The sequence below is a fragment of the Bubalus kerabau genome, chromosome 10 (genome assembly GCF_029407905.1).
Source record: "Bubalus kerabau isolate K-KA32 ecotype Philippines breed swamp buffalo chromosome 10, PCC_UOA_SB_1v2, whole genome shotgun sequence".
NCBI lineage: Eukaryota > Metazoa > Chordata > Mammalia > Artiodactyla > Bovidae > Bubalus > Bubalus kerabau.
The window spans coordinates 33,702,118-33,726,578 of NC_073633.1; the positions used below are offsets into that span (position 1 = coordinate 33,702,118).

Consider the following 24,461-nt stretch of genomic DNA (forward strand, 5'->3'; position numbering starts at 1 on the left):
GCACACAGGGAAGAATAAAACAGCACAGACCCACCAGGAGAGTGAAAACCAACAATGCAAATAGTTAGGCTGTCTACAGAGAAGCCCCTGGACACCACTGGGAATGGTCTGCTCTTGTGCCTCACGAGCTTCAGCCCAAATGGAATCTGCCCCATTAACTCTCATGCCTCCTCAATCACCCCTAGAGGCTGCTATAAAATGGGAGAGGGACTGTTACTACTCCAACTGGGAAGATGCTACCCCCTGGAAATGTTTGTGTTCCAGCCAGTCAGGCCTGAGGAAAATTTTTTCTGAGATCTTTGCTTGTAAATCTGGTAATGCTGATATGAGGAGGGGTGGGCAGGGAGCAGGCTGTGGGTCCACAGATTTCTCCACATTGATTCCTGCCCCTGGCTTCCCTGCCGTTCCCTTGAGCCTTTTGATGGTCTAGCCATGTTACAGCAGTTCCCCATGTGGCCAGTAGAGGGCACACGTACACTGCCAAAGGTCCCATCCCAGCAGGTGGCAATCCACATCCTCCAGGAAAAATCCCGCTGATCTAAGGGGTAAAAGTGAGCTTGCTGAGTGCTAGTGATGATGTCTCTTTGGGAGCCAGAATTCAGCTGATGGCACAGGCATTCCAAGGAAGCAATGCCAAGCTGACTGTAAAAACTGTGTTTTTTATCTAAAGGACTTTTTGAGAAGAAAACCAAGAGTTTTAGGGTTAGACCGAAGAATAAGCCTGTGGAGGGCTGTGGAATCTCTGACAACATACAAGCTGTCTTCTACCTGGCATGGAACAAGAGGATGGACTAAGGGCCTCTTGGAATTCTGTTTATCCCAGTAAAACACTTCCTGAAATCTTTGCTTAGATTATTTCTGAAAAGAAGGAAAGTTCTGTTGAAATCACTAGGCAGAATTTCCAGGTGTGGCTGGAAACTGCTGACCCTTTTGAATATACAACCAGAGCAGGTGCCTCAGAGGTAAAAGACGAAAAACACTGCCCTTGTGGGTGACTGATTCTGGTGTCTTCTCGCCCAGGCCGGAATGCTCGCCATACCAGCAATAAAATGTTGGTAATTTGTGAGAAAATTAGAAACCAGATGATGAAAACAGGGCTCTGCGGCCTTACTTTTTACTAATATGAGAAAAGAACTGAAAAAAATTTAAAGATCTGTTATAAAAGGAAAAAAAAGCGTAACATAGTATGGAAAAGAAAAGGGACATTTTACTTTCTATACCTAAATGAAGAATCACAGGACTTCAAAGCTTTCTGAGATTAAAAACCTTCTAAAACCTAATTAGGGCAGGAAAGTACAAAGATCTAAGTCCCCTCACTGCTGCTAAGTCACTTCAGTCGTGTCCGACCCTGTGAGACCCCATAGACGGCAGCCTTCCAGGCTCCTCCATCCCTGAGATTCTCCAGGCAAGAACACTGGAGTGGGTTGCCATTGCCTTCTCAGGTCCCCTCACTAACCTCTGCTAAATAACAAGTAATTGGTGGAAATCGATTAAGGCAAATTGGAGCAGTTAATGAATCCAGCAGAATTATTCTTTCCAACCTCTACACTCGAGAAGCTTGTATGTTGTATGTTGACAAGAGCTTGTATGTTGTCAGAGATTCCACAGCCCTCCACAGTGCTCGAGGGCAACTTGGAGGAGTGGGGGTGGGGTGGGAGGTTTAAGAGTGAGGGGATATATGTATACCTGTGACTAATTCATGTAATTGATGTATGGCAGAAACCAACACAATCTTGTAAAGCAATTATCCTCCAATTAGAAATAAATAAATCATAAAAAAGAAAGGGCTTGATTTTGGAGGTTGTATTTAGTTTGCTATCAATTCAAAGGGGTAAAACCCATTTCAGATGTATTTTGCTCCCCCCGTTGTGAAGATAATGTTTTACAAGGCATGTTTCCTGTGCCATAGACTATTTCTGTAACAGAGAGGTTTACCTTAAGAGGCATTTTGCAGTATTCATTGAGTTGGGGCACATCAAAAACTAGACGTCGCAGGAGTTGCTGTAACATGGAAGGCCTCAAGTGACTGCAATACAGAATAACAAAAACAAAAGGATATAATGAAAAAAAAAAAAGGGAAAGAGAATGAAAGAAATACTCAGCAGCAATAACCGTATATTAGAGCTAAGCTTCAAAACACTTAGCTCCTAAATCACAAGATCATGGATAAAACCACAGTCGATGGTAAAAGACTTTAAAAATCAAGTGTAGTTAAAATGCAGAAAGCGAGAGTGGGGCTCACGGCTTGAGATCCTTAAGGTTAAATTCTAATCACCATGTGACAGGATGTTCTAGGGTCTATGACAATCAAAATACAGCCACTGACTATGGGCAAAGAAATATATATAACAGAAATACAACAGAAAGAAAGTCCAGGTGGTTTTAGAACTCTCTACAGACTGACCATGCTCCTGAACTCTGCCAAGGAAGAAGCAAGAGGTGACCAGCTGCACAGGTGGAATCTGAGGACACCTACTGGTGATGTGAAGGGTGCTCTGAGTTGCTGAACCTGAAATTCTCATTATCGAAATCATGTTTTGGGGTTAAGGGTTTGTCCTCAAAAAAAAAAACAACCAACTTCTTTAAAAAGCAAATTGAATAATTAGAGAACAGTATATCAAATTATCAAAGCATTCATGGCCTTGGTATTGGTACAAGTAAATTCTGAGAGAAAACAGAGATAAACCAGGTTGATTTAGCCATTATTTTTAGATCGCCAAACCTTTTAAAACCCTGTGGAACCTGTGGATTCTTCCCAGATAAATACACACTTAGACACAATTTGGCACATAAGTTCAGCTCACAGGCCCCTTTCCAGAGATGCCTTAGAGACAAGGAGGCAAAGTTAATAACTCTGATCTTGAATGTTAAAATGCCACAAAGAGCCTCAGAGGCATCTAGAACAAGGAGGCTAGATGTGAATGGAGATGGACAACAAAGCTCGTCTGTTTCACAAATTTTGCTAGAACTGGCCTTGCGATAAAAATCCCTGGAGTGAAAATGTCAATCATGATGTATAGCAAGTAAAATCTTGTCTCTAAATGTAATAATCATAAACATATAAAATTGTTTTTTTACACTGTTTACAGTGTTTAGCAGTATCACCTTAGACTAACAAATAAAATCAAGGAGTAAAATAAATCTCAAACTCAATTAACTACTGACTTAATAAATAATAAAGCTAGTTAAGTATCAGTTTGTCTGCTGTTTCTAGAGCTCAGATGGCCAAGAAGAGGAGTGGAGAAGCTCCTAGGAACATAGGAATAGGGCTGTGAGCTCTAATTTTGGTTTGATACAAAATTCTAATTTTCCCAACATCTAGTCTGATTCTTTAAAGACATATATGCTAACATCAGTCTTGGCATTACTTAAAAAAAAAAGGAAAAAAAAAAACTAGGAAGCAGCTTATGCTGGGAGACAGGACTTTTGGTTTGGTTCCCAAGATACCTGGTGAGTTCAGACCTAGGAAAAGGTCGAACAAGACCTACAGCTGTGATGGATAGCCACCAGCCAATTATAGAACCAATGCTGACAGGAAGGGTTTCTGTGCAGACTCACTGTTTATTCCCTTGGCCACTACTCAGGAGAAAAGTAGATGCCCAACCATATCCCCTAGTCAAGGGGCTCCTGCTCCTCCTTTGAAGTGGTGGCATGGAAACCTTAGTCACCCTATTCATTCCTAGAGGCCTGTAGTGTGTTTACCAAGCTTGGTTTCCCTTCCAGGACCAACAGCATTCAAATAAGCTTACTTTTCTGCCAGTTCTAATGATACTGGAATGAATGAAGTGCTGTCAGAGTATAAGAGCCTGATTTTGGTAGAGGATCTCAGAGAGAAACCCCTTTTATGGGGCCTGGGTGGATGGCCCACACCCTCCACTCCACATCCTAGGCAAATAGCACTGTGCATGACATAGCTTAACCCATAAAAGTATTGGGTTGGCCAAAATGTTTGAGTTTTTCTGTAATGTCTAGCAGGAAAACCCGAACAAACTTTTCAGGCAACTCAATAGTTGAGGTCTATAGGCCTTAGATGATAGATGGCATTTATTTATTTATTTTTTTTATTCTTTATATCATTTTAACTTTTTTTAAATTTTATTTTATTTTTTAACTTTACAATATTGTATTGGTTTTGCCATATATCAACATGAATCCGTCACAGGTATACACGTGTTCCCCATCCTGAACCCTCCTCCCTCCTCCCTCCCTGTACGAGATGGCATTTAAAGGTTAATTTCAATAAAGCCTTTAAAATAGAAGGACCATGTTACATTTGAAACATAAATGTGAGATGGCCTTTTAATTTGATGTTCTAAACGGACTGACCAGTTGCTTTTTTCTAGGCAGCCCCAGTCCCACCACTGCACAGTCATCTTTAGTGTGACTAGGAAACAACCCACTCAACAAGAATCAGGGCCAGACCCAGCTGGCCACTAAAGGGAAAACTGCTGGGCTCGACTCCAGGACAACCCACAGCAGTGACTCTCCGTCTTGGCTGCATCATGGAGCTGTCTGACGAGCTTCACAAGCTAGGGGCCTGGCTCCCATCTCTAAAGGTTTCACTTTTAGGGACTGAGATGTGGCCTGGACATCCAGGTGATTCTAATACACAGCTGAGGTGGAAAACCACTGGCTTAAACAGCAGAGCCTGGTCCTGGACTGTGTGGCCGAGGCTTGCCATTGGAAGAGCCCTTCTTCCTTTGACCCCACGAGATCTGATGTAGTTTTCTGACAATTCTGGGTCTCAGGGTGGCTTGACACTCTGTCCCTGGTTGCCCATCTGTGGCAGTGAGCACTCCTGCCTTGATTCCCCACGGGGACTGGAGATCCTGTCTTTTCTTTGTTTCAGGTCTTATGTGGCCTAGAGGTGGGCTGCTTTGACTCATGCTTTTATAGTCTGGCCTTTGTGTGAAGGTCTACTTACCCAGAAGGGAAAACCTGCTTCTAGCTCTAGTTTAGGAACTAAAGCATTAGTTCTTTTTTTTTTTTTTAATTTATATTGGAGTATAGTTGATTTTAGGCTTCCCTGGTGGCTCAGAAGGTAAAGAATCTGCTTGCAATGAAGGAGGCCTGGGTTTGATCCCTGGGTTGGGAAGATCCCCTGGAGAAGGGAATGGCTATCCACTCCAGTATTCTTGCCTGGAGAATTCCATTAACAGAGGAGCCTGGCAGGCTACAGTCCATGGGGTTGCAAAGAATTGCACACAACTAAGTGACTAACATTGCTGCTAGTGCTATATTGATTTACGATGTTGTGTTAGTTTCAGGTCTACAGCAAAGTGAATCAGTTATATATACACACACACACATTCTTTTTCAGCTTCTTTCCCCATGTATTACATCTATTATTACAGAATATTGAGTAGAGTTCTGTATGCTATACAGTAGGTCTTTGTTAGCTATATATTTTACATATAGTACTGTGTAATCCTAACCGCCTAATTTACCACTTCTTAATCTGAATACTTCAGGCCTGAGAGACAGTCTCATCTCCTGGCCTACCGATCCTCAGGGCTAGAGCCTGAGATGTCAGTCCCATCACTGCCCCAGAGCAAGAGACGAGCTTCATCAGAAAGAGCCTGTGGAGCCTGCAGATAAATTAGGAGTTTATTACATAGTGTGTGTGTGTGTACCCATGCATGCACATGTGCATACTCAATCAGTCATGTCTGACTCTTTGTGACCCCATGGACTGTGGCCCTCCAGGCTCCTCTGTCCATGGAGTTTTCCAGGCAAGAATACTGGAGTGGGTTGTCATTTCCTCCTCCAGGGGATCTTCTCCACCCATGAATCGAATCCATATCTCCTACATAGGAGATGGTAGATAGATTCTTTACAACTGCGCCTCCTGGGAAGCCCGTGTGTGTGTGTGTGTGTGTTTGTGTAATATATATATATATATATATATAAAAACAACAAGGACCTACTGTATGACACAGGGAATGATATCTTTTCATAATCTACCGTGGAAAAAATCTAAAGAAGAATATATATATATAACTGAATCACTTTTCTCTACAGCTGAAACTTAACACAGCAATGTAAATCAACTATATTTCAACAGAACATTAAAAACAAAGAGCCTGTTGCAAGTAGGGGACCCAGCACAATCTTAGAGTCTGAGCGTATCCTCAGACTAGATTTGCCAGGTCTAGGCTTACACAATTAAATGCAGCTGACACAGATACATACACAGAAGTGAAACACATGGGAGTGTGCACTTACTTGCAAATGGCCAGCAAACACTCCTCTATGGTGTCCCTCTGAGCTTTGGTGAGGGATCGCCCCTTGGAAAGCCTGTATATTGTCTGCAGTGTAGAGTCAATCAAAGAAGTGTAGTGCTCTGTCCCGGCAAAGAGAGGGGCGCATCTTGTGAGGAGCGGGAGCACAGCAGAACATATGTACCTGTTCAGTGCCAGTGCAGCCTCGGTGGTGCTTAGGGAAACCTACGAAAAGGGGATTGAGATGCTGGTCAGTCTCCTGGGAAGGACAGGGCCAGGCTTCCCCTGTGCTGAGCTCACCACCAGCAGGGCAGGGAGGTGTACTCGTATGTGTGTTTCACAGTGACAGACTGAACAACTGCCTACTCTGTCTAAAGAGACCTGTTTCTCTTTTGCATCTTAAAGGGAAAAAAGAATCAGGTTAAAAGAAATAATAAACAAAAGAAAAGCAAAGGCTGACTGGTGCTAACTCATTCCAAATGGCCCACAAACACCTGTTTCCTTCAAGAAGAATCCCAAACCCTTGTTAAAATGAGCTGATGACCAGTCTAACCCAACACCCTTGTTGTCTGCAAAGTCCAATTTCCAAGTTGCTGTATTATTACTTATAATATTATTCTGTTTCTCCATCTCTTTTCTCACATTATGGAGACTCACAAGCTGTCTCTTGTGATTTCGAGATTACCAAATGGTTACAGGCTCCTTGGTGACTCAGCGGTAAAGAATCTGCCTGCAATGCAGATGTGGGTTCGATTCCTGGGTAGGGAATATCCCCTGGAGAAAGGAATGGCAATCCACTTCAGTTTTCTTGTCTGGAGAATCCCATGGACAGAGGAGCCTGGCGGGCTACAGTCCATGGGGTTGCAAGAGTTGGACACGACTTAGCAACTAAACTACCACCACCACGGGCTCAGCAAGCACTCAGACACTGATTTTGTGACAGTTTCACAGGGAGAAAGTGGAGCTCTGACCCCATCACCTAGTTTACGAGCACTGTGAGCAATCTGAAATCTGATCATTGGCATGAGGGTAAGACATCACTAAAGGGAACCCACTTCTTCACGGGAAAACGTGTACATGGAATAGAAACCTATGGCCTTCTCTAAAACTCAGCTGTAATCATCACTCACAGCGTTCTCTCTTGCTCATTTAGACAGGCTGGATTTAAGGAAGGCCCACTTAGTGACACTAAATATAGCCAAAGAATGGTTAACTGTCATTTTTTGTTTGTTTAAGGGAAGAACTTCTAAAGAAACCTTGCGGCCCACAGAGATGAAATATCCTTATTTCCTGTGATGATCACAGCCATTATATCTATAACACATTTCCTATAACATGATTTGCTAAACTGTTTTCTTTGAATGGTACATATTTCTGGGTGTTTCTATTAATTATCAAAAGTTTGCCTTCTAGGAGCTGCAGTAATCATATGGAAAGAAATAGCTAATCTTCCACATTTATCTCTTTAAAAGTCAGAGTTATTAAAATGAAGAAGAGCTTTGATGCCAGTGGCTTAAAAGTTTTCAAAAGAGAATGCATGAAAATGCATGTGCTGAGAAACTGAATACAAAGCTTCTTTTGTGGAGTTAGTGTGTAGATAAGCCTATGATTTGAACACCAAATTCTGGAAGATTATTTGCTGCTTATCTGATTTATAAACAAGGTGAACACTTTGATCAGGAAACCTGGAAATGTCCCACAGGTTAATCTTTTTTTATTTTTTAAATCAAAGAACTTATAAGAAAGATTAAAAAAAAAAAAGGCAGTGGAAGCTTTTACCTGTTTTAATTTTACAAAACAGCCATATGCCCCTAATGCCTTCATGGATATACCATTTCTTACCTCCATGCCGCAGATAGGGATGGAATGCCCATTCAGATTGGGGCTTATACTTCTTTCCACTTCTGGGTGACTCCATCCATTTCTGAGTAACTCGTTCTTCACCCCAGTTAAGGTACTGGCTAGCTGATCACCCCTCACCGGAGCTCAGACTTCTACTGCTTTTGGACACCAGGTGGTGCCTTTGAGAAACTTTACAACTGATCAAGAAGATATGCCACTGGCTCTTTAAAAACAACCCTGAGGGTCCAGTGGTTAAGAATCCACCTTGCAATGCAGAGGACACTGGCTCGATCCCTGGTACAGAAGATCTCACATGCAGCGGAGCAGCTGAGACCATGTGCCACAGCTGCTGAGCCTGTGCTCCAACGCCCTCAAGCCACAGCTGCTGAGCCCACGTGCACCTAGAGCCTGTGCTCGGCAACAAGAGAAGTCACGGCAACAAGAAGCCCGGGTGCCACAACTAGAGAGTCACCCCCATGCGGCAACAAAGACCCAACGCAGCTAGATAAATAAATAAATAATAATACAATTTAAAAACAACCCTAAGCTGGTCAATATTTGTTTTAAAACTTAAGCTGATCTCATTGGTCTTTCCTCCTTAAACCCAGAATTCTATCTCTCTGCTTCATCCTGACCTGGAGCACCTGGCATTCTTGTTTTCTAACTCCTGGGCCTCCTGTTTTGATGTCTGTCAATGATGGATCACCCTACCTCACACTTGACTGCCAAATTTGGATTTGTACTTGGCCTGTTATATTGACCTTGTCATGCCCTGATCTTCACACTATCCTTCCTGATGGTCAGTGCATATAATGTAAGGAGTCAGAGTAGGAAGAGTATTTCCAGCCTATCATACTTACCAGCCATCCTTCTTCTTAAGTGATAGAGCCATGGTTCTCATGTGAGGGTGAGTGTCTCCCAGGGTACACCTGGTGAATTGCTTTGGGGGGTGTGCTACTGGTGTGTAGTACCAGCAGAGGGCAGGAATGATGCTAAGCATCCTGCAATACACGGGATAGCACCACTCCCTGCCACCACCACCACAGTGCCGAGGAAAGGACACTGCGCTGGACAGAGCTCGATTGAATATCTCAGGTCCAGTTCACCTACATTTAAGTCTCTGGACCAGGAAATTCAGATCCTCCGTTTCTTGTTTCTCTAATTTCTCACCCTTTAAAGCAAGCTACTAATATGTGATCAGGGAGTGGATAGAAACTTCACTTCTAATTCCAATAATAATTTTCTCATTTTAACCACTTACTGTATCTAGAGAGGCAGAGGCTCTTAAGTCAGGTAAAAATCCAACTTCCAGCAAGTGGAGCAGAAAAGTTTGATCCTTGATGCCATACACACGGTCCAAGAACAGTACCATGGGCGCCTTGTGGTCAGGGCAGAAGTTGGCTGCCATATCTGGCTCACTGACCGACCCATCTGAAAGAAACACAGAGAATGTCATATTCTCTTTTCTGTCTCCACAGTCTCAAATGGAACACGGAGCTTGTCTGTCTATGGCTTGTTCTCCTGACAAGAAATAGGAATTTTTGAAATAATAAAATGTGCTAGAGTCAGTTTATACTGGCTTGGAAGAGTTGATAGCTAAAATTTCAGGAGTTTAGTGAGCCCGATATTAGATATGTCCATAATTGAAATTATACTTTGTAATTAAGTATATTTTAAAACATGACAAATATTCAAAGCTTATCACTTCCCAATTACTGTCCTATAATCTACATTTGATTTTATTTACATCTATTGTATTTGTATGTTGGAAATTCAGTACAGCAGAGTGCTATGTGAATTCTCTGTCCAACTCTATGCTCAGTGATATCGCATTGGGAGCTTGAGGTTGGTGAGCAAATGCCAGGAGTCGGGGCTTGATTTACTGCTTTGTTCAATGATGGCATAAAAAAGGGAGGGAGAAAAATGTAAGGCAGATTAAATTGAAAAGTATGTCATGCTTATAAGCATTGCAACCTAAATAGCACAACACTGAGGACATGCTCTTTCCGTATTTAGTGAGTATTATCTGGTTTAGGTGAAATTTAGATCAGGAAATCATCCAAGAATTGTAACCTTATTTTAATAAAAAGGGTCAAAGATAAAGTGAGGAAAATGCCATGAAGCAAAAAAAAAAAAAAATTTCTTGATGTGGAGAACAAAAAGGATCTCTAAAGGGGATAAAAAAGAAAAAGTCTTCCTCCCACAGTTAAGACCAAAAACTAGAAAAGAGAGCTCCAGAATGATCAAGCTAAAGTCACACCTTATATAAATTCTGTACTTCATAAGGCACCCTGAGAGTTGCAAACATTTGGTGCTATCCAGTCCCAAACCTAATTCAGCCCAGGCATCTATGCAGGACTCTGGGAGAGCAAGGAGAGGACTCCTTCCAGACAGGACGCTGCCTGCGTCTCCTTCCCTGAGCACTAGTGGGAGCTGTTTATGAACAGGGGAGGCTGAATTAGTATCTCAAATATCCGGTATACTGTCTAAAAGACAGTACTTTTACGGGATACTAATGAGCGTTCTGTGTTCAAAAAGTTTGGGAAACACTGAGTTCAACATTTATCTTCTTTACCACATGGTTTCTCAGAGGCTTCATGAAGTTATAAAATGTGATACGTTCAAGAGTGACGTCACCAAGATGGGGGGAGTAGGAGACCACAAGCTTGATCTCCCCCAAAGATCAGTTATCCATGGGCAACACCAGCTTTGGGACGGCTTTGGAGGGCTTAGGGAGGGCCCCACCAAATAAACTGCTGCAACACTTGCTGTTCAGTCACTCAGTCGTGTCCGACTCTTTGTGACTCCATGGACTGAGGCACACCGGGCTTCCCTGTCCTTCACTATCCCCAGGAGTTTTCTCAAACTCATGCCATTGAGTTGGTGATGCCATCCAACCATCTCGTCCTCTGTTGCCCACGTGTCCTCCTGCCCTCAATCTTTCACATCATCAGGGTCTTTTCCAGTGAACTGGCTGTTTGCATCAGGTGGCCAATGTATTGGAGTTTCAGCTTCAGCATCAGTCCTTGCAATGAATATAGTGGAATAAAACATCTGAGAGTAAGTGCACAAAAAGGGAGCGAAGGGTGGCTTCATGTTGCCCGCATTCTTCAGGCTGGCTCTGCTCAGTGCCAAGAAGGAAACTCAACTAGAAAGAGTTTCTTTTGCCAGTTAGTGAGAGTAGGGTGTGTGATTGGTTTCCAGAGCCTTCTGGGGCACTGCATGAAGGGCCAGCTTTGGTTTCACCCCACCCAGAGACTGGCCAAGCTGAGATGCCTAGAGACACCTAGGAACAGGAAAGAAGGGCAGGGGTGACCAGTATCAGCCACACAGCAGGAGATCCGGTGTTTCCCAGTGACCTGCTTGCGGAGGACCCAGCAGCTTTCGCCACTGAAGAAACCAAAAGCAGCACAGCCACCACAAAACCCAGATTTCACAGGATTCTGTCCCATGGGTTTGTGTGTTCACAGATGCCCTCACCTGACTCTCCCCATTGCTCCCCAGCAACAGCCAGAACCCCAAATCTGCACCAGCAGCCAGCCCCGGCCTCTGTGATTGTGCAAGCATGAGACACCATCTAGACTCCTTCAGCTGCAGGGTTACCGCCCCAGCTGTGCACCCGCACACTGCCTGCCCAGCTCCGATTCTGGGCCTTCACTGCTGTACATGCACCAGGTGAGACCCAGCAGGGTCTCCCCACGTGCCAGTGTACCCACAGCTGGCTCTGGTCTTTGCTGCTGGCCCCACCCTTGCCACTACCTGTGAATCTGCAGCTGGTCCCTGCAAGTGTGTGTGCCACTGGCCCTGGCCACCCCCACCACTGCCTGCCCTGGTCCCTAGCTGCTAGACCGAAGCACTGCCTAGGGACCTGACAGCCCCGTCGGTCACGGAGGACCCCAGGCAGCACTGGCCAAGGACCATGCAGTTGTCAATATTGTTGACCCCAGGGGCCCGAGTCAACAAGACACTGTGTGTCTGGACCTGAAGTTGCCTTACATTCCTATACCAGAAGAGCCCCACCTGAAGGCGAAGGTCTTTCTTTACCAAAGTCAGTCCATAGAATCTGGAAGAGGTGACTGTTTCCTCAAATGCACAATACCTATGCAAGGCTACAGGGCTCATGAAGAACAAGAGAAATACGTTCCACGAAAAGAATACAGTAAATACCTAGTAACTGAAACCAAACAAACAGCGATGCATGAATTGCCTGACAAAGATTTTAAATAGTTATTCTAAAGATGCTTAGAGAGCTACAAGAGAATCCAGATAAACAAATTAATGATATAGAGAATGCAAGAACAAAAATATAAGTTCAACAAAGTGATAGAACAAAACATAAAAAAAAAGAACAGAAAAGAAATATTAGGGCTGAAGAATATAATGACTAAATGGAAAAATTCAATAAAGAGCATCTTTTGGACCAAGCAGAAGAATCAGTGAACTCAGAGACAAATCATCTGAAATTATTCAGCAAACAGAAAAAAAGAATGAAGAAGGTCTACAGGGTTTAAGGGACACCATTAAGAGAAACAATTTACCTATCACTGGAGTCCAGGAGAAAAGAGGAAGAAAGAAGCAGAAAGCTTATTTTAAAGACATAATGACTGAGAATTTCCCAAACCTGAGAAGATATTTGGACATCCAAGTTTATAAAGTGAATAAGTCACCCTCAAATTTCAATCCCAAACCATCTTCTCAAAGACACATTATAATAAAATTGTCTAAAATCAGAGATGAAGAGAATTTGGGTTCCTATCTTACACAAAAGTTTATCACAAAAGTTGACTAGAAATAGTTAAAAACTTGAAATTCCTAGAAGGAAACACAGTGGGTAAGCTCCTTGGTAGGGTCTTGGCAATGATTTTTCTGGATATATGGCACCAAAAGTAAAAATCAACAAGTGGGACAAATTAAGCTAATGAGTTTTTGCATAGCAAAAGAAACCATCAACAATATGAGAAGGCAACTTACAGAATGCAATAAAATATTTGCAAATCATATATCTAATAAGGAGTTAATATCCAAAATATATAAGGAACTAAAAAACTCAACAGCAAAAACAAATGATCTGATTTAAAATGGGCAAAGGACCCAAACAGATATTTTCTGAAGACATACAAATGGCCAAGAAATACATGAAGAGATGCTTAACATGACTCACCATCAGGGAAATGCAAATCAAAACCACAAGGACATATCACCTCACACCCATCACAATGATTATTAAAAAAAAAAAAAAACAAGCGATAAAAAGTGTTGGCAAGGATAAGGAGAAAAGGGAACCCTTGCTGTTGGTGGGAATACACATTGTGCAGCCACTATGGAAAAAGTGTCGAGTTTCCTCAAAATCACAAACAGAACAACCAAATGATCCAGCAATCCCACTTCTGGATATATAGCCAAAGGAAACAAAATCAGTATCTTCAAGAGGTGTCTGCATCCTTAGGTTGATTGCGGCATTACTCACAATAGCCAACACATAGAAAAAAACAATCTAAGTGTCCACAGATAGATGGATAGAGACAATGTGGTCTATACATACATAAGGACACACACAGACACACAGAGAGTAACACTATTTAGCTATAAAAGAAGGAAATCCTGCCGTGTGTAGCAACATGGATGCACCTTGAGGATATAATGCTAAGTGAAATAAGTTAGAGGAAGACAAGTATTGTGGGAGCTCCCTTATATATTGAACTCATAGAAAGTGAGAGTAGATTGATGGTTACTACATGTTGGGGGAAGGGAGGGAAATGGAAGGTATTGGCCAAAGGGTACAAACTTTCAGTTATAAGATGAGTAAGTTTGGGGGAATCTAATGTACAGCATGGTGACCATAGTTAACAATATTGTATTGTATACTTGAGAGTTACTATGAGAGTAGAACTTAAATGTTCTCACCATAACAACAACAAATGATAACTATGCAAGGTGAAGCATGCATTTACTTACTTTATTTTGATAAACATATCAAATCATCACACTGTATACCTTAAACTTATACAACATTATATGTCCATTATATCTCAGTAAAGACAGAAAAATGTGGTATATCCCAAGATTTCCCAAACTTATTTGACTCCAAACCCCTTGTTAACATGTACAGCAATTAGCATCCTTTACCAAAATGTCTCGCGGAACACCAGCTTGCGAAACACTGCAGCAGTGGCATGCTATCTTTCCACCTTTTCCACCAGCCAGGAGGAAACTAACTGGATAGTAGGTGGAGTGACATGGAGAGCCTCTGTGTTTTGGGGATAGTATAAGTTTTGTAAGGTTAACACAGACTGATGCCCAATGTCAGGAGAGGCAGTGGGAGAAGACCCTTCATGGTCCACAGCCGTGAGGCGCAGAGCACTGTGGCCAAAGGAGCCTGGGTCAGACCCTATCCTCCCATTGCCCCAGCTGGCTGCACAGTTTGGGGAAACAGAGGCAAAGGAGATGGGAGGTTTGGAGAGAGCTCTCGTTGGTCCCAGTCCACCAGCCTCCCTCCAGACGACTGGAGTTCAGAAGACAGTGAGGTCTGGGCTAGCCATATTTACAGGACACGGAGTAGGGAAGTCTCAACCCAAAGGAGCAGAGGAGAAAAGCAGGCAGCTGGAGCCGGGAGGAGAGAGCTCCTCACCACCAGAAAAAGAGCAAGATCCTGTCCCTGTGAAGCCTGCCCTGCAGTAGGAGGCAGGGAGGACCCCTGCACTGCACACAGGGTCCTGCTGAGAGCGGGTGGCCCTGGCGAGGCTGGCAGGACTCAGTCTTCAGCCATTCCCTTACCTTTGTTCAGGGAAGGCAGTTTCAAGGGGATGCTGATGATTCCAACCAAGTCCTCAGTGGGAACCAGGGAGCGCAGGATGGACCTGATCCGGATGGCTTCTCCCTTCCCTGTCTGGATAAGCTGCAAGGTAGGGTTGGAGAGTAAGATAAATGAGGTTCCCATACGCCCACTCCACCCCACCTTCAAACCTTGAGCAGTAAAATCATTCTCCTTGCTGGGGGATGGGATGGGTACACTTCTGTGTCTTCCTAATTGTTCTAGACATGGGTGGCCACAGGAAAAAAGAAGCACTTTCTCTTGATTTTCTAGAAGAGGTGCTACTGAGGGAATAACTGGCCAAGCAGGGCAAGTGGATTCCTCTGCTGTGATAGCAACAGTCGTGTAGTCTCAGCAGTGACGGCAGCCTGTTGAGCCTCAGTGTGACTGCAGTCCTGGGAGCTCTAGGTAGCTGTGACAAGTGTGGGGACAATGTGGCCATGATTCCAGACCCTGGAATTCTGCTAAATGTAGGCATGACTTAGGTGTTTTGCTTTCCTAAAAACGTTTGATTAATGCTGAGAATAGGGCAACAAGAGGGATATAGATGATGTCAGAGAGAACTTCAACATCTCAAGAGAGTTATTTGGGAATGGATAACCTGATTCTTACGGCCACGGTGGGCATGTACACAGCCATATCCTCCTGGATGTGGGGGCAGCAGGCACACTTCTGGGCACAGGCTCTTAGCTGGCAATGGAAGTGTCATGAGCTCAGGACTGAGCCGACCTAGGAGGTAGCTGGGTGACATGCTGGGACACAATGCTTGCAGAATCAGAGACAGGGGGACACCTATGTGTGACCCTAGCTGTGAGCACAGGGGCAGCTGTGAGTGATGACTGCATCATCCCTTCCCCTTATTCACACAGGAAGGGCCATGGGAGAAGTATGTGTATGTGTTTATGAGGTTGAATCTGAGGGGCAGTAAGCAAGGAAGAAGCTCTCTCCCAGGTGGGGCTCTGAGGGTTTAGCTATCCCAGGTGGCCAGTCTTCCTGGGACTAGGCAAACTGTGTAACCTGCTTTGTGAAGAGATGACAGGTGATCAAGGGAACTGACCCCCACCCTAAGACAGAAGGACACCTGAGAATTTCCCTAGCTCCCTTTCATTTTCCTTTATTTAACAGCACAGAAATGGAAAGATGGGCCCATGTGGGTAAGGTGCTAGTTCCACAGTAGGAACTAGAAACTATTACAAGTTAAGAATTCTGATCAGCCTCCCCTTTGAAGATTTAGATTTTCTTTTCTCTACAGTACGTTTTTGGAGAAGGAAATGGCAACCCACTCCAGTATTCTTGCCTAGAAAATCTTATGGACAGAGGAGCCTGGTGGGCTACAGTTTATGGGGTCACAAAAGCACACAGTACTTTTACCCTAGATTCTTCCATACCGGAACAGTTCCCCTAAACGCTTGTAGATGGATTTCCAAACAGGCTACATTGTTAAGTTGATAATACAAGACATACAGGAAGAAAGATAAGAGTTTATGTTTTAATGCAGTATCTTTCAAATTGTAGTCTTGACCAACGAGTGGGTCGTAAAATCAGTTAGTGGATTGTCACCAGCATTAAAAAGCATGAAATATATTAGAATAGAGTAGAAACTATTAGAATGCAGTATCCATAGCAAGGATAAGTTTTGTTTCTGGACATATGTATACTAGGTTACAATGTAAATGATATTAATTTGCTCAACAAGTTTGTTTGGAACAAATTGTTACAGAAAAACCCAAGTGATCTTGTTAGCCCACCCCAAATTTCTTACTATGGTTAAAATAATTTTTTTGGTCAAAAGAATTTGAAAGCCACTACTTAAATCAATGCTATCTTGTCATTAGCATTAAATACAACATACCCACTGTTATCTTGGCTGTGACCAAATATATAACCTCATCAATACCAGAAACCACTATTTATTTCACCCTAGTCTGCATTGCAAGTACTTTTAGGAGACACTGGCATAATCCAAATGCAGTGAACACTGTGGAGAGAGCACCTGAGCCCTGAATGAACAAAGTTCTATTAAACAGTTACCAAGTACTTTTAAAATATAAGGAACTATCTTTTCTGTTTTCCTACAAGCAGCAATTATTTCCTCTCTCACTTAATAATGTGAGACTTGATGAGAAATAAGGCCAGTATGTGTCTCCACCCCCAGCAGAGATGAAAAAGGGAAGGTGAAAACACAACTTTGAACACACAAATTCAGTTTGAAACTGAATGTTTGAGAAGACATCTCATAAAAATAGAATCATCTTTTCCAGTATATCTGCAAAGCTTACTGCTGGGAAATAATCAAACATGAATCGTGACTATCTTCCTGATGCCTAACACCATGGTCATCAAGAAAAGATTTTCCATGTGGAGTGTCCTGACAGAGACAACCATGAAATCAAGTTGGTCACACTGTGACCAGGCTGAGGTGCAAGGAAATGTAATTTTTGGAGGCTTCTGAAACAAGAATATGTAGCAGATATGCCCTACTAGGGTCACAGAGAAATCATACAACACAGAGATTTTCCCAGGAGTCATTCCTCAGAAAGCTGTAGAATCAGGTACCAGAGGCAGAAACTACTTTTGATTTTGGCTAGAAGGAATAGAGAGAAAGGCATGTTCACACATGCCAGGGACAGAAGAAGAAATGACCTTCACGACATCTACCATGTTCCTGATTCAAGTCCCTCAAAGCTGCTCTCTGGGCACTCATCACTTACGTGCATCTCAGGAGCACAGCGGCCCAGCAGGTCTATAAGAGCTGAATAAAATGACATGATTGCATTCCCCATGTGCACGATCTCTTCATCTTCATCGTCCTCTGTGCTGCTGAGACAGAAGCCACACAAGGAGCTGTAAGGAAATCATGCAGGTGGCACCATGCTCGAGACACGATATGGAAATACTTTCTCTGCTCACCCTGGGCATCATGCATCCTTTCCACTGGACTCTTTCTCTCCCCCCAGATGTCAATGAGGTGGTTTAACTCAGCAAGCTAAAATGACCCAAATATATTCCCATGAACTTAACTGACATGCGTGGATCATGCAGACTACACTCACTCATGGAGCAGCACTGTGACCCTCAAAGTGAAAGAAAGTGAAAAGTGAAAGTGAAATTGCTCAGTCGTGTCCGACTCTTTGCGACCCCATGGACTGTAGCCTACCAGGCTCCTCTGTCCATGGGATTTTCCAGGCAAAAATATTGGAGTGGGTTGCCATTTCCTTCTCCAGGGGATCTTCCCCACCCAGGGATTGAAACCGGGTCTCCCATATTGTAGGCAGACGCTTTACTGTCTGAGCCATCAGGGAAGTCCAAAACATCTACCAACCGTTCCATCATTTTCCTGCTAGGCAGACATGGAAAGCACATTGGACAGGAGTCAGGAAGGCCAAGTTCAGGCCCTGGCTCTGATGCTAAGAAGCTATATGACTCTGGGCCTCAGTTTTTCTCAGGTTACATGAGGAAGTTGGGACAGCTTATGTTTTGGGTTCTAACTCTACCAGATCACCTACCAGAAATGACGACCAGAAAAAAAAAAAAAAAGAAAAAAGAGCCCCTGGCTGGAGTTATATCCCAAGCTAGGCTGAGTTATATCCCTTTTCTAGATTCTGGGGTCTAATCTAGAGGCCGTGATAAAAGGGAAATGGTCACAAGACATAGTGAAAGGAAGGTCACAAGGCCGATAATGTACTAACTATATCTTTAACTGTTAAATTCCAAGATTAGTAGAGCTGTGATTTCTTCACATTCTGCAGCTTTCTTTTTACCTCAGGAATAAAATCAGACACTTTCAGAAGAGGAAGTGGAGGTTGCTCCTTCTTTTTAAAAGTATGAGAGGTATGAGGTGAAACAGTTGGATTCAAAACACTGAAGGGGACGGGCTCGAGTTAGACAGTGACTGGAGCCCGTTGGTCCAGGCCTCTTAGCCTAGATACAGTTTCCTCTGGTGGGGATGCCACAGGGAGGCATGGGGGTGGGGTGTGGTGGGGGTTGAGCTTGTGACTTCTGGATTTGCCAACTGACCTGACTGGAGCAGGGGAAAGGGAAGGCAGGGAAGATAAGACTGATCATGAGGCTTACTGGGAGAATCAAGATAACAAGCTCACAAAGTGATCTAAGCTGTTTGAGCAACAGCTGTAAGGAGCCTGTGCTTCTTCTACCAGGGAGAGGTTATTGACACTTGCCTTATCACCCGTGTACTGAGAATATTGGGGAGCTCGCCAACCATACGGAGGCCGGAAGGCAATTCTATTCACTTACACTTCCCTCTTGTAGCCCTGCGAGGGGAGGTCGAGGGCTGGGTTCTCAGAGATCTTAATGGCGCCTTGCATGGCCGCCAACAGACCGTTTCCTCCTTCACCCCGCAGGGCGGGGCCGAAGCACTCGGGGCGTCTGATGAGCAGCTTGACCACGACACTAGCATTTTCTTCCACACTTTCACCTAAGGGAAAGAGGCATTTTTACCATCTCACTGGAGGGGACAACCTCAGAACTGATTTCATTTTTTTGGCCATGCCATGTGACTTACAGGACCTTAGCTTCCCGACCAAGAATTGAACCTGTGTTCCCTGCAGTGAAAGCGTGGAGTCCTAACCACTGGACTGCTGATGAAGTTGCCCAGAATTGATTTCTAATTGATAAGGCTGGAAGGACAGTTTTGATTTAGCTTGTCACATACTCTTAAGATTAGTAGGGAATACTGATGCAGAGAAAGCTTTGATAAATTAGGTCACAATCTATTTATCTGAAGTAGTACAATTAACCAGTATTAGAACAGAGTCTTGCTTCTCAGTTCAGGATTTTATGCCGTTCACATTATTTCAGTATATTTAGGTCCTCAGAGGGCAAGAAATAGACTACTGCATCTACCATGGATTACTGATTAATTCACAAGTGACTTAGAGAATAGAGGACCTTTATGTCTTTATTAACTCCCTTGGGGTGCTTACTAGGTATTGCCTTGCTTCCTTGAGATGAGGTAATAAGGTAACTCACGCTGGTGTGTTTCAGTTAGCATCTGGAGAGGTGACATGCCTCAGCTGTTGTCTCTGGGGTATGTCTCTCTTGGGGATGACAGTGTTAGTTGCTCAGTCGTGTCTGATTCTTTGTGACCCCATGGCCTGTAGCTCGCCAGGTTCCTCTGTATCATGGAATCCTCCAGGCAAGAATACTGGAGTGGGTTGTCATTTCCTTCTCCAGGGGATCTCCCCAACCCAGGGATCCAACCCGAGTCTCCCGCATTGCAGACAGATTCTTAACTGTCTGGGCCACCAGGGAAACTCTCGGGGATGGACCTCAGGGCATTTCTGAAATCATTTATCTGGGTAAGAATCTACTTGGTAAAGTTGTCTTGGTTATTCTTAGAATTGCTCTGTGGGGAGCTAAAGCCTGGATGACTGTGTTTGCTGGTACTTCTCTTTGGAAGAAACCGTAGATAACCAAGGCAGGGTATCACTTCCCAAGGAAGTGATTAAGCAGTGAACCGCCACATGTGGACAGGGATCGCCAATGCTTCTCAGAGTCAGTTTTACAGTCCAAAGTAGTTTTACAGCTTGTTCAAACAATTTCATGAGACATACTTTCTGTCTCAGTGTCTCACACAAAACCTTAACTTGCGTCTGAGAATTCACCCCTGGGCCAAACCTCAAAGACAAGGCTTTTTGACACTGTGTACTGGATGAAACCTGAAGAAAAATATTTTTATAAAATTACTAGATATTATTGGAGGATTCAATTCTATAATAGAGATTTCATCTTGATGCCCTGTTGTATTAATTATTTATCCTTGCATTAAAAATTATCTTCAATCTTAACGGGCTAAGACTATTATCTCATAGTTTTTGTAGTTCAGGAATTTGGGAGTGACTAAGCGAGGCGGCCCTGGCTCAGGATCTCCCATGAGGCTGCAGTAAAAATGTCAGCCAGGGCTGCCGTCTTCTGAAGGCTTGACTGGACGTGGAATATCAGCTTCCATGTTTACTCACATGGCTGTGAGCAGGAGGCTTCAGCTCCTCACCATGAGACCTCTTCATAGGGCTGCTTGAGTGTTCTCATGACATGCCAGCTGGCTTCCCACAGAACAAAGGATCCAAGAGAGAGCGTCAGGGAGAAGCCGAGATACCTTTTACAACCTTGTCACATGCTGTCTCTTCTGCTATATCCTATTCATGAGAAGTGGTTCACTGAATCCAGCTCGCACTCAAAGGCAGAAGAACTAGGCTCCGTCTTTTGGAGGGAGGTACAAGGAAGAATTTATAGCTGTATTTTAAAACTATCACAAGAGTTTAAGTTCTGTGCTATGAACATTTTTATGAATCAACTTATAACGGCGCACTAGAATGGAAACGTATAAAGCGTGGCTTCTCCTCCAGATTTTTAGCAAATCCCTGTGTGAGCAGGCATACTGCACCAGCTCACCAAGTCTCATTTGTCCTGTTGAGATACTTGTGCCTCTTCTAGTTTTAGGGTGAGTCCATTAGTCTTACTCATGTGCAGAGATTTCTTCCATCATGTCCACAGCATTAGAAGGGCTGAGCTTGCTTCCAAATACTTGAAATTAACTTGTGCCCACTCAAACTCACATGTGAACACACTGCTGTGTCTCACAGTCCTGGACAGTCTACCAGTATTCCTGGTCTAAGCGTGGCCTACTGACATCCTTTCTTATCACTTGACCTTCTATACCACAGGTAAAATTTAAGATTGTTAAGTATACACCAACATAAGTTTTAGAACCATGTAATTAGATTCAGAATAGAGTTTCATTAAACTGAATTTATACAGCCCACCAGCATGCATTCACTATTTTATAGCTCAATCCTTCAAGAAGAGACTAAATTTTTTTGTAAAGAAGTTTTTCTTCAAGTTTCATCTAATATAGTATCAAAACAGAATTTGTTTTTCACTAAACCAGAATCCACATGAAGAAAATTCTCAGGAGATGCTGAAAGGGTAAAATAGTCACAATAATGATATGGTGGAAAGAATCAGGAAGGAAAGGAACCCAAGGGGAGGTTGACATTGTACTGTTTACAGAGGAGTTCAGATAAAGAAGTGATGCTAGTTCTAAGGACATGTTTTACCATGAGGTCAACCTAGCATTTATACACGATAGAGATTATTCACAGAGGGATACTTAAAGAAAAGCACCAGGAGAATCAGTATACTCAAGAAAAATACTTGAAAGCAAGTATTTTTAGTTATAGATGTACCTGTGGCGGATTCATTTTGATATTTGGCAAATCTAATACAGTTATGTTAAGTTTAAAAATAAAATAAAATTAAAAAAAAATAAAATATTGTTGGCCTTCAACACCTATCAGGTAGCACATATATCTACACTCCCAGTTGTCATTTCCTATTACAAGAATAATGAAGCTAAAACTTTGACATTTTAAGTGTCAAAAATGGAGGAAAAAATTCAACCCTATTAGTCAAGCTTATTTAAACACTGTGCTCAGATTCTTTCAGTTCTCAGAATGGAAACACTTATGGGTCAACCCTTGTCTTAACCAGTATGCTGAAATTAACTTTGTTCTTTCCAAAGTGATCAGTGTCATGAAGCTTGATGGAACGTGGACCACAATGTCCAAAAGGATTTGAAGAATTAAGACTGTGAGTTCTGTATTGAGTTTGCTATTGAAATTCATTTGCCAAGGTAGCCTTATTTTATCTGAATCTTATATCTTCAGTTCAGTTGCTCAGTTGTGTCCGACTCTTTGCGACCCCATGGACTGCAGCACGCCAGGCTTCCCTGTCCGCCACCAACTCCTGGAGCTTGCTCATACTCATGCCCGTCAAGTCAGTGATGCCATCCAACCATCTCATCCTCTGTCGTGCACTCCTCCTCCCACCTTCAATCTTTCCCAGCATCAGGGTCTTTTCCGATAAGTCAGTTCTTTGCATCAGGTGGCCAAAGTATTGGAGCTTCAGCTTCAGCATCAGTCCTTCCAATGAATATTCAGGACTGATTTCCTTTAGGATGGACTGGTTGGATCTCCTTGCAGTCCAAGGGACTCTCAAGAGTCTTCTCCAACACCACACTTAAAAAGCATCAATTCTTCAACGCTCAGCTTTCTTTATAAACCAACTCTTATATCTATAAATGACTACTGGAAAAACTAGTCGGACTTTTGTTGACAAAGTAATATCTCTGCTTCTTAATATACTGTCTAGGTTGGTCATAGCTTTTCTTCCAAGGAGCAAGCATATTTTAATTTCATGGCTTCAGATACCATCTGCACTGATTTTGGAGCTCCCCAAAATAAAGTCTCTCAATGTTTCCATTATTTCCTCATCGATTTGCCATGAAGTGATGGGACCAGATGCCAGATCTAAGCTAATTAGGTTGGCTGGTACAATAGATCCAGGAAGCTATAGCTTGATCACTGGATATTGGTCATCTGTGGGGGATGCAGAGAGTACCCTGCAAGAGGAAGGAACTGAAGTGCAACCATTGATGCTAATTGGAGAGGGAACCAAGGAAAAGGATTTCTGAAGGTTTCACAAGGTAGAAAGGTTGGTCTGATTAGAAGAGAAGAGAACAGTCTCTTCTAATTACCTGTAGCTCAGTAAGCTGGGCTGCCAAGCAAATCCCCAGGGGGAAGGGGAATACTGATCTTAAAGGCATTTTTCAAGGGAGAGAGAGATCTGAGGTAAACTAGTTTTGCCCAAGGGCTTACAACAGTGTTTTTGCTGGAGTTCCAAATGAATAATAAGCTTAATAACTGTGCATGTTCACAGAGCTTCTCTTCAAAGTCTCTCAACACTTTCTTCATTTTACCACCTTGTTTTCAATGTTCCTGAGAAGTTGCATGGAAACGGAATGATTCTCCCCATTTTAATCCTAAGCAGTCATTCTCATCACAGGAATGATTAATAAGAATGTCATGATTGCCCATTGCTTTTCTTACTGTCTGTAGTCTAACCACAATCCCTATTTTAAGTTCTTTTGCTTGGAATGCTCTCTTCCTTTCCATTCCTTTGACATAAAACCTTGACCTATGCAATTCCATTTTGCCCTTGAGGATCGGCTTAAACTTGAAAGTTCCAGAGGATCTAATCCTCCAAAACACTGCATCTTCTTTCTTAAAGCATTGTACACAAGTGTAATTAATGAATGTTTTGGTATCTGTATTTTTCATACTAGACTGTGTATTTAATGAGAACACGGTCCATGTCTGAATTATCTAACCCTGTATGCTCAAGCCTCTTGTTAGTATCTTTTAGAGGCTTGAAAGGATCAAATGGAATGCTGAGGGTGATTATCCATCACTGCATTACCAATGCAATTATCAGCTGTTGTTTGCAAGAACTGAGGCTGTCCATTTCCTAGGATTATAAATTTGACAACGGCAAAACTAATACAATAAAAAAAAAAAAAACAAAATCTTAGACATTTTAATCTTAACCATCCCCAGTCATCAATACCAATCACAATGAAGAGTGGTTATTACATTTTTTATGACTCTAAAGACATGAATACAGAACCAGCTGATTCTTTTAAGCATCTGTACCTACTATGCCCTTCAAAGCTAACATGCTAAATTTGTATTCTTGATCCTAAAAGACCTTTTTTCAGCATTATTGAGATA

At 42.9% G+C, this 24,461-nt stretch overlaps 1 protein-coding gene across 1 annotated transcript in view; it reads right to left on the reverse strand.

Annotated features, from left to right (window-relative positions):
• RYR3 (ryanodine receptor 3) overlaps positions 1-24,461 on the reverse strand; it is a 461,910-nt gene that overhangs the window by 110,818 nt on the left and 326,631 nt on the right. The window contains exons 48-53 of the mRNA XM_055538999.1: positions 19,129-19,309; positions 17,586-17,694; positions 14,838-14,958; positions 9,325-9,494; positions 6,226-6,446; positions 1,936-2,026 (exon numbers count right to left, since the gene is read on the reverse strand). Of these exons, the coding sequence (XP_055394974.1) occupies positions 1,936-2,026; positions 6,226-6,446; positions 9,325-9,494; positions 14,838-14,958; positions 17,586-17,694; positions 19,129-19,309 (893 nt within the window). The remainder of the gene's footprint in view (positions 1-1,935; positions 2,027-6,225; positions 6,447-9,324; positions 9,495-14,837; positions 14,959-17,585; positions 17,695-19,128; positions 19,310-24,461) is intronic.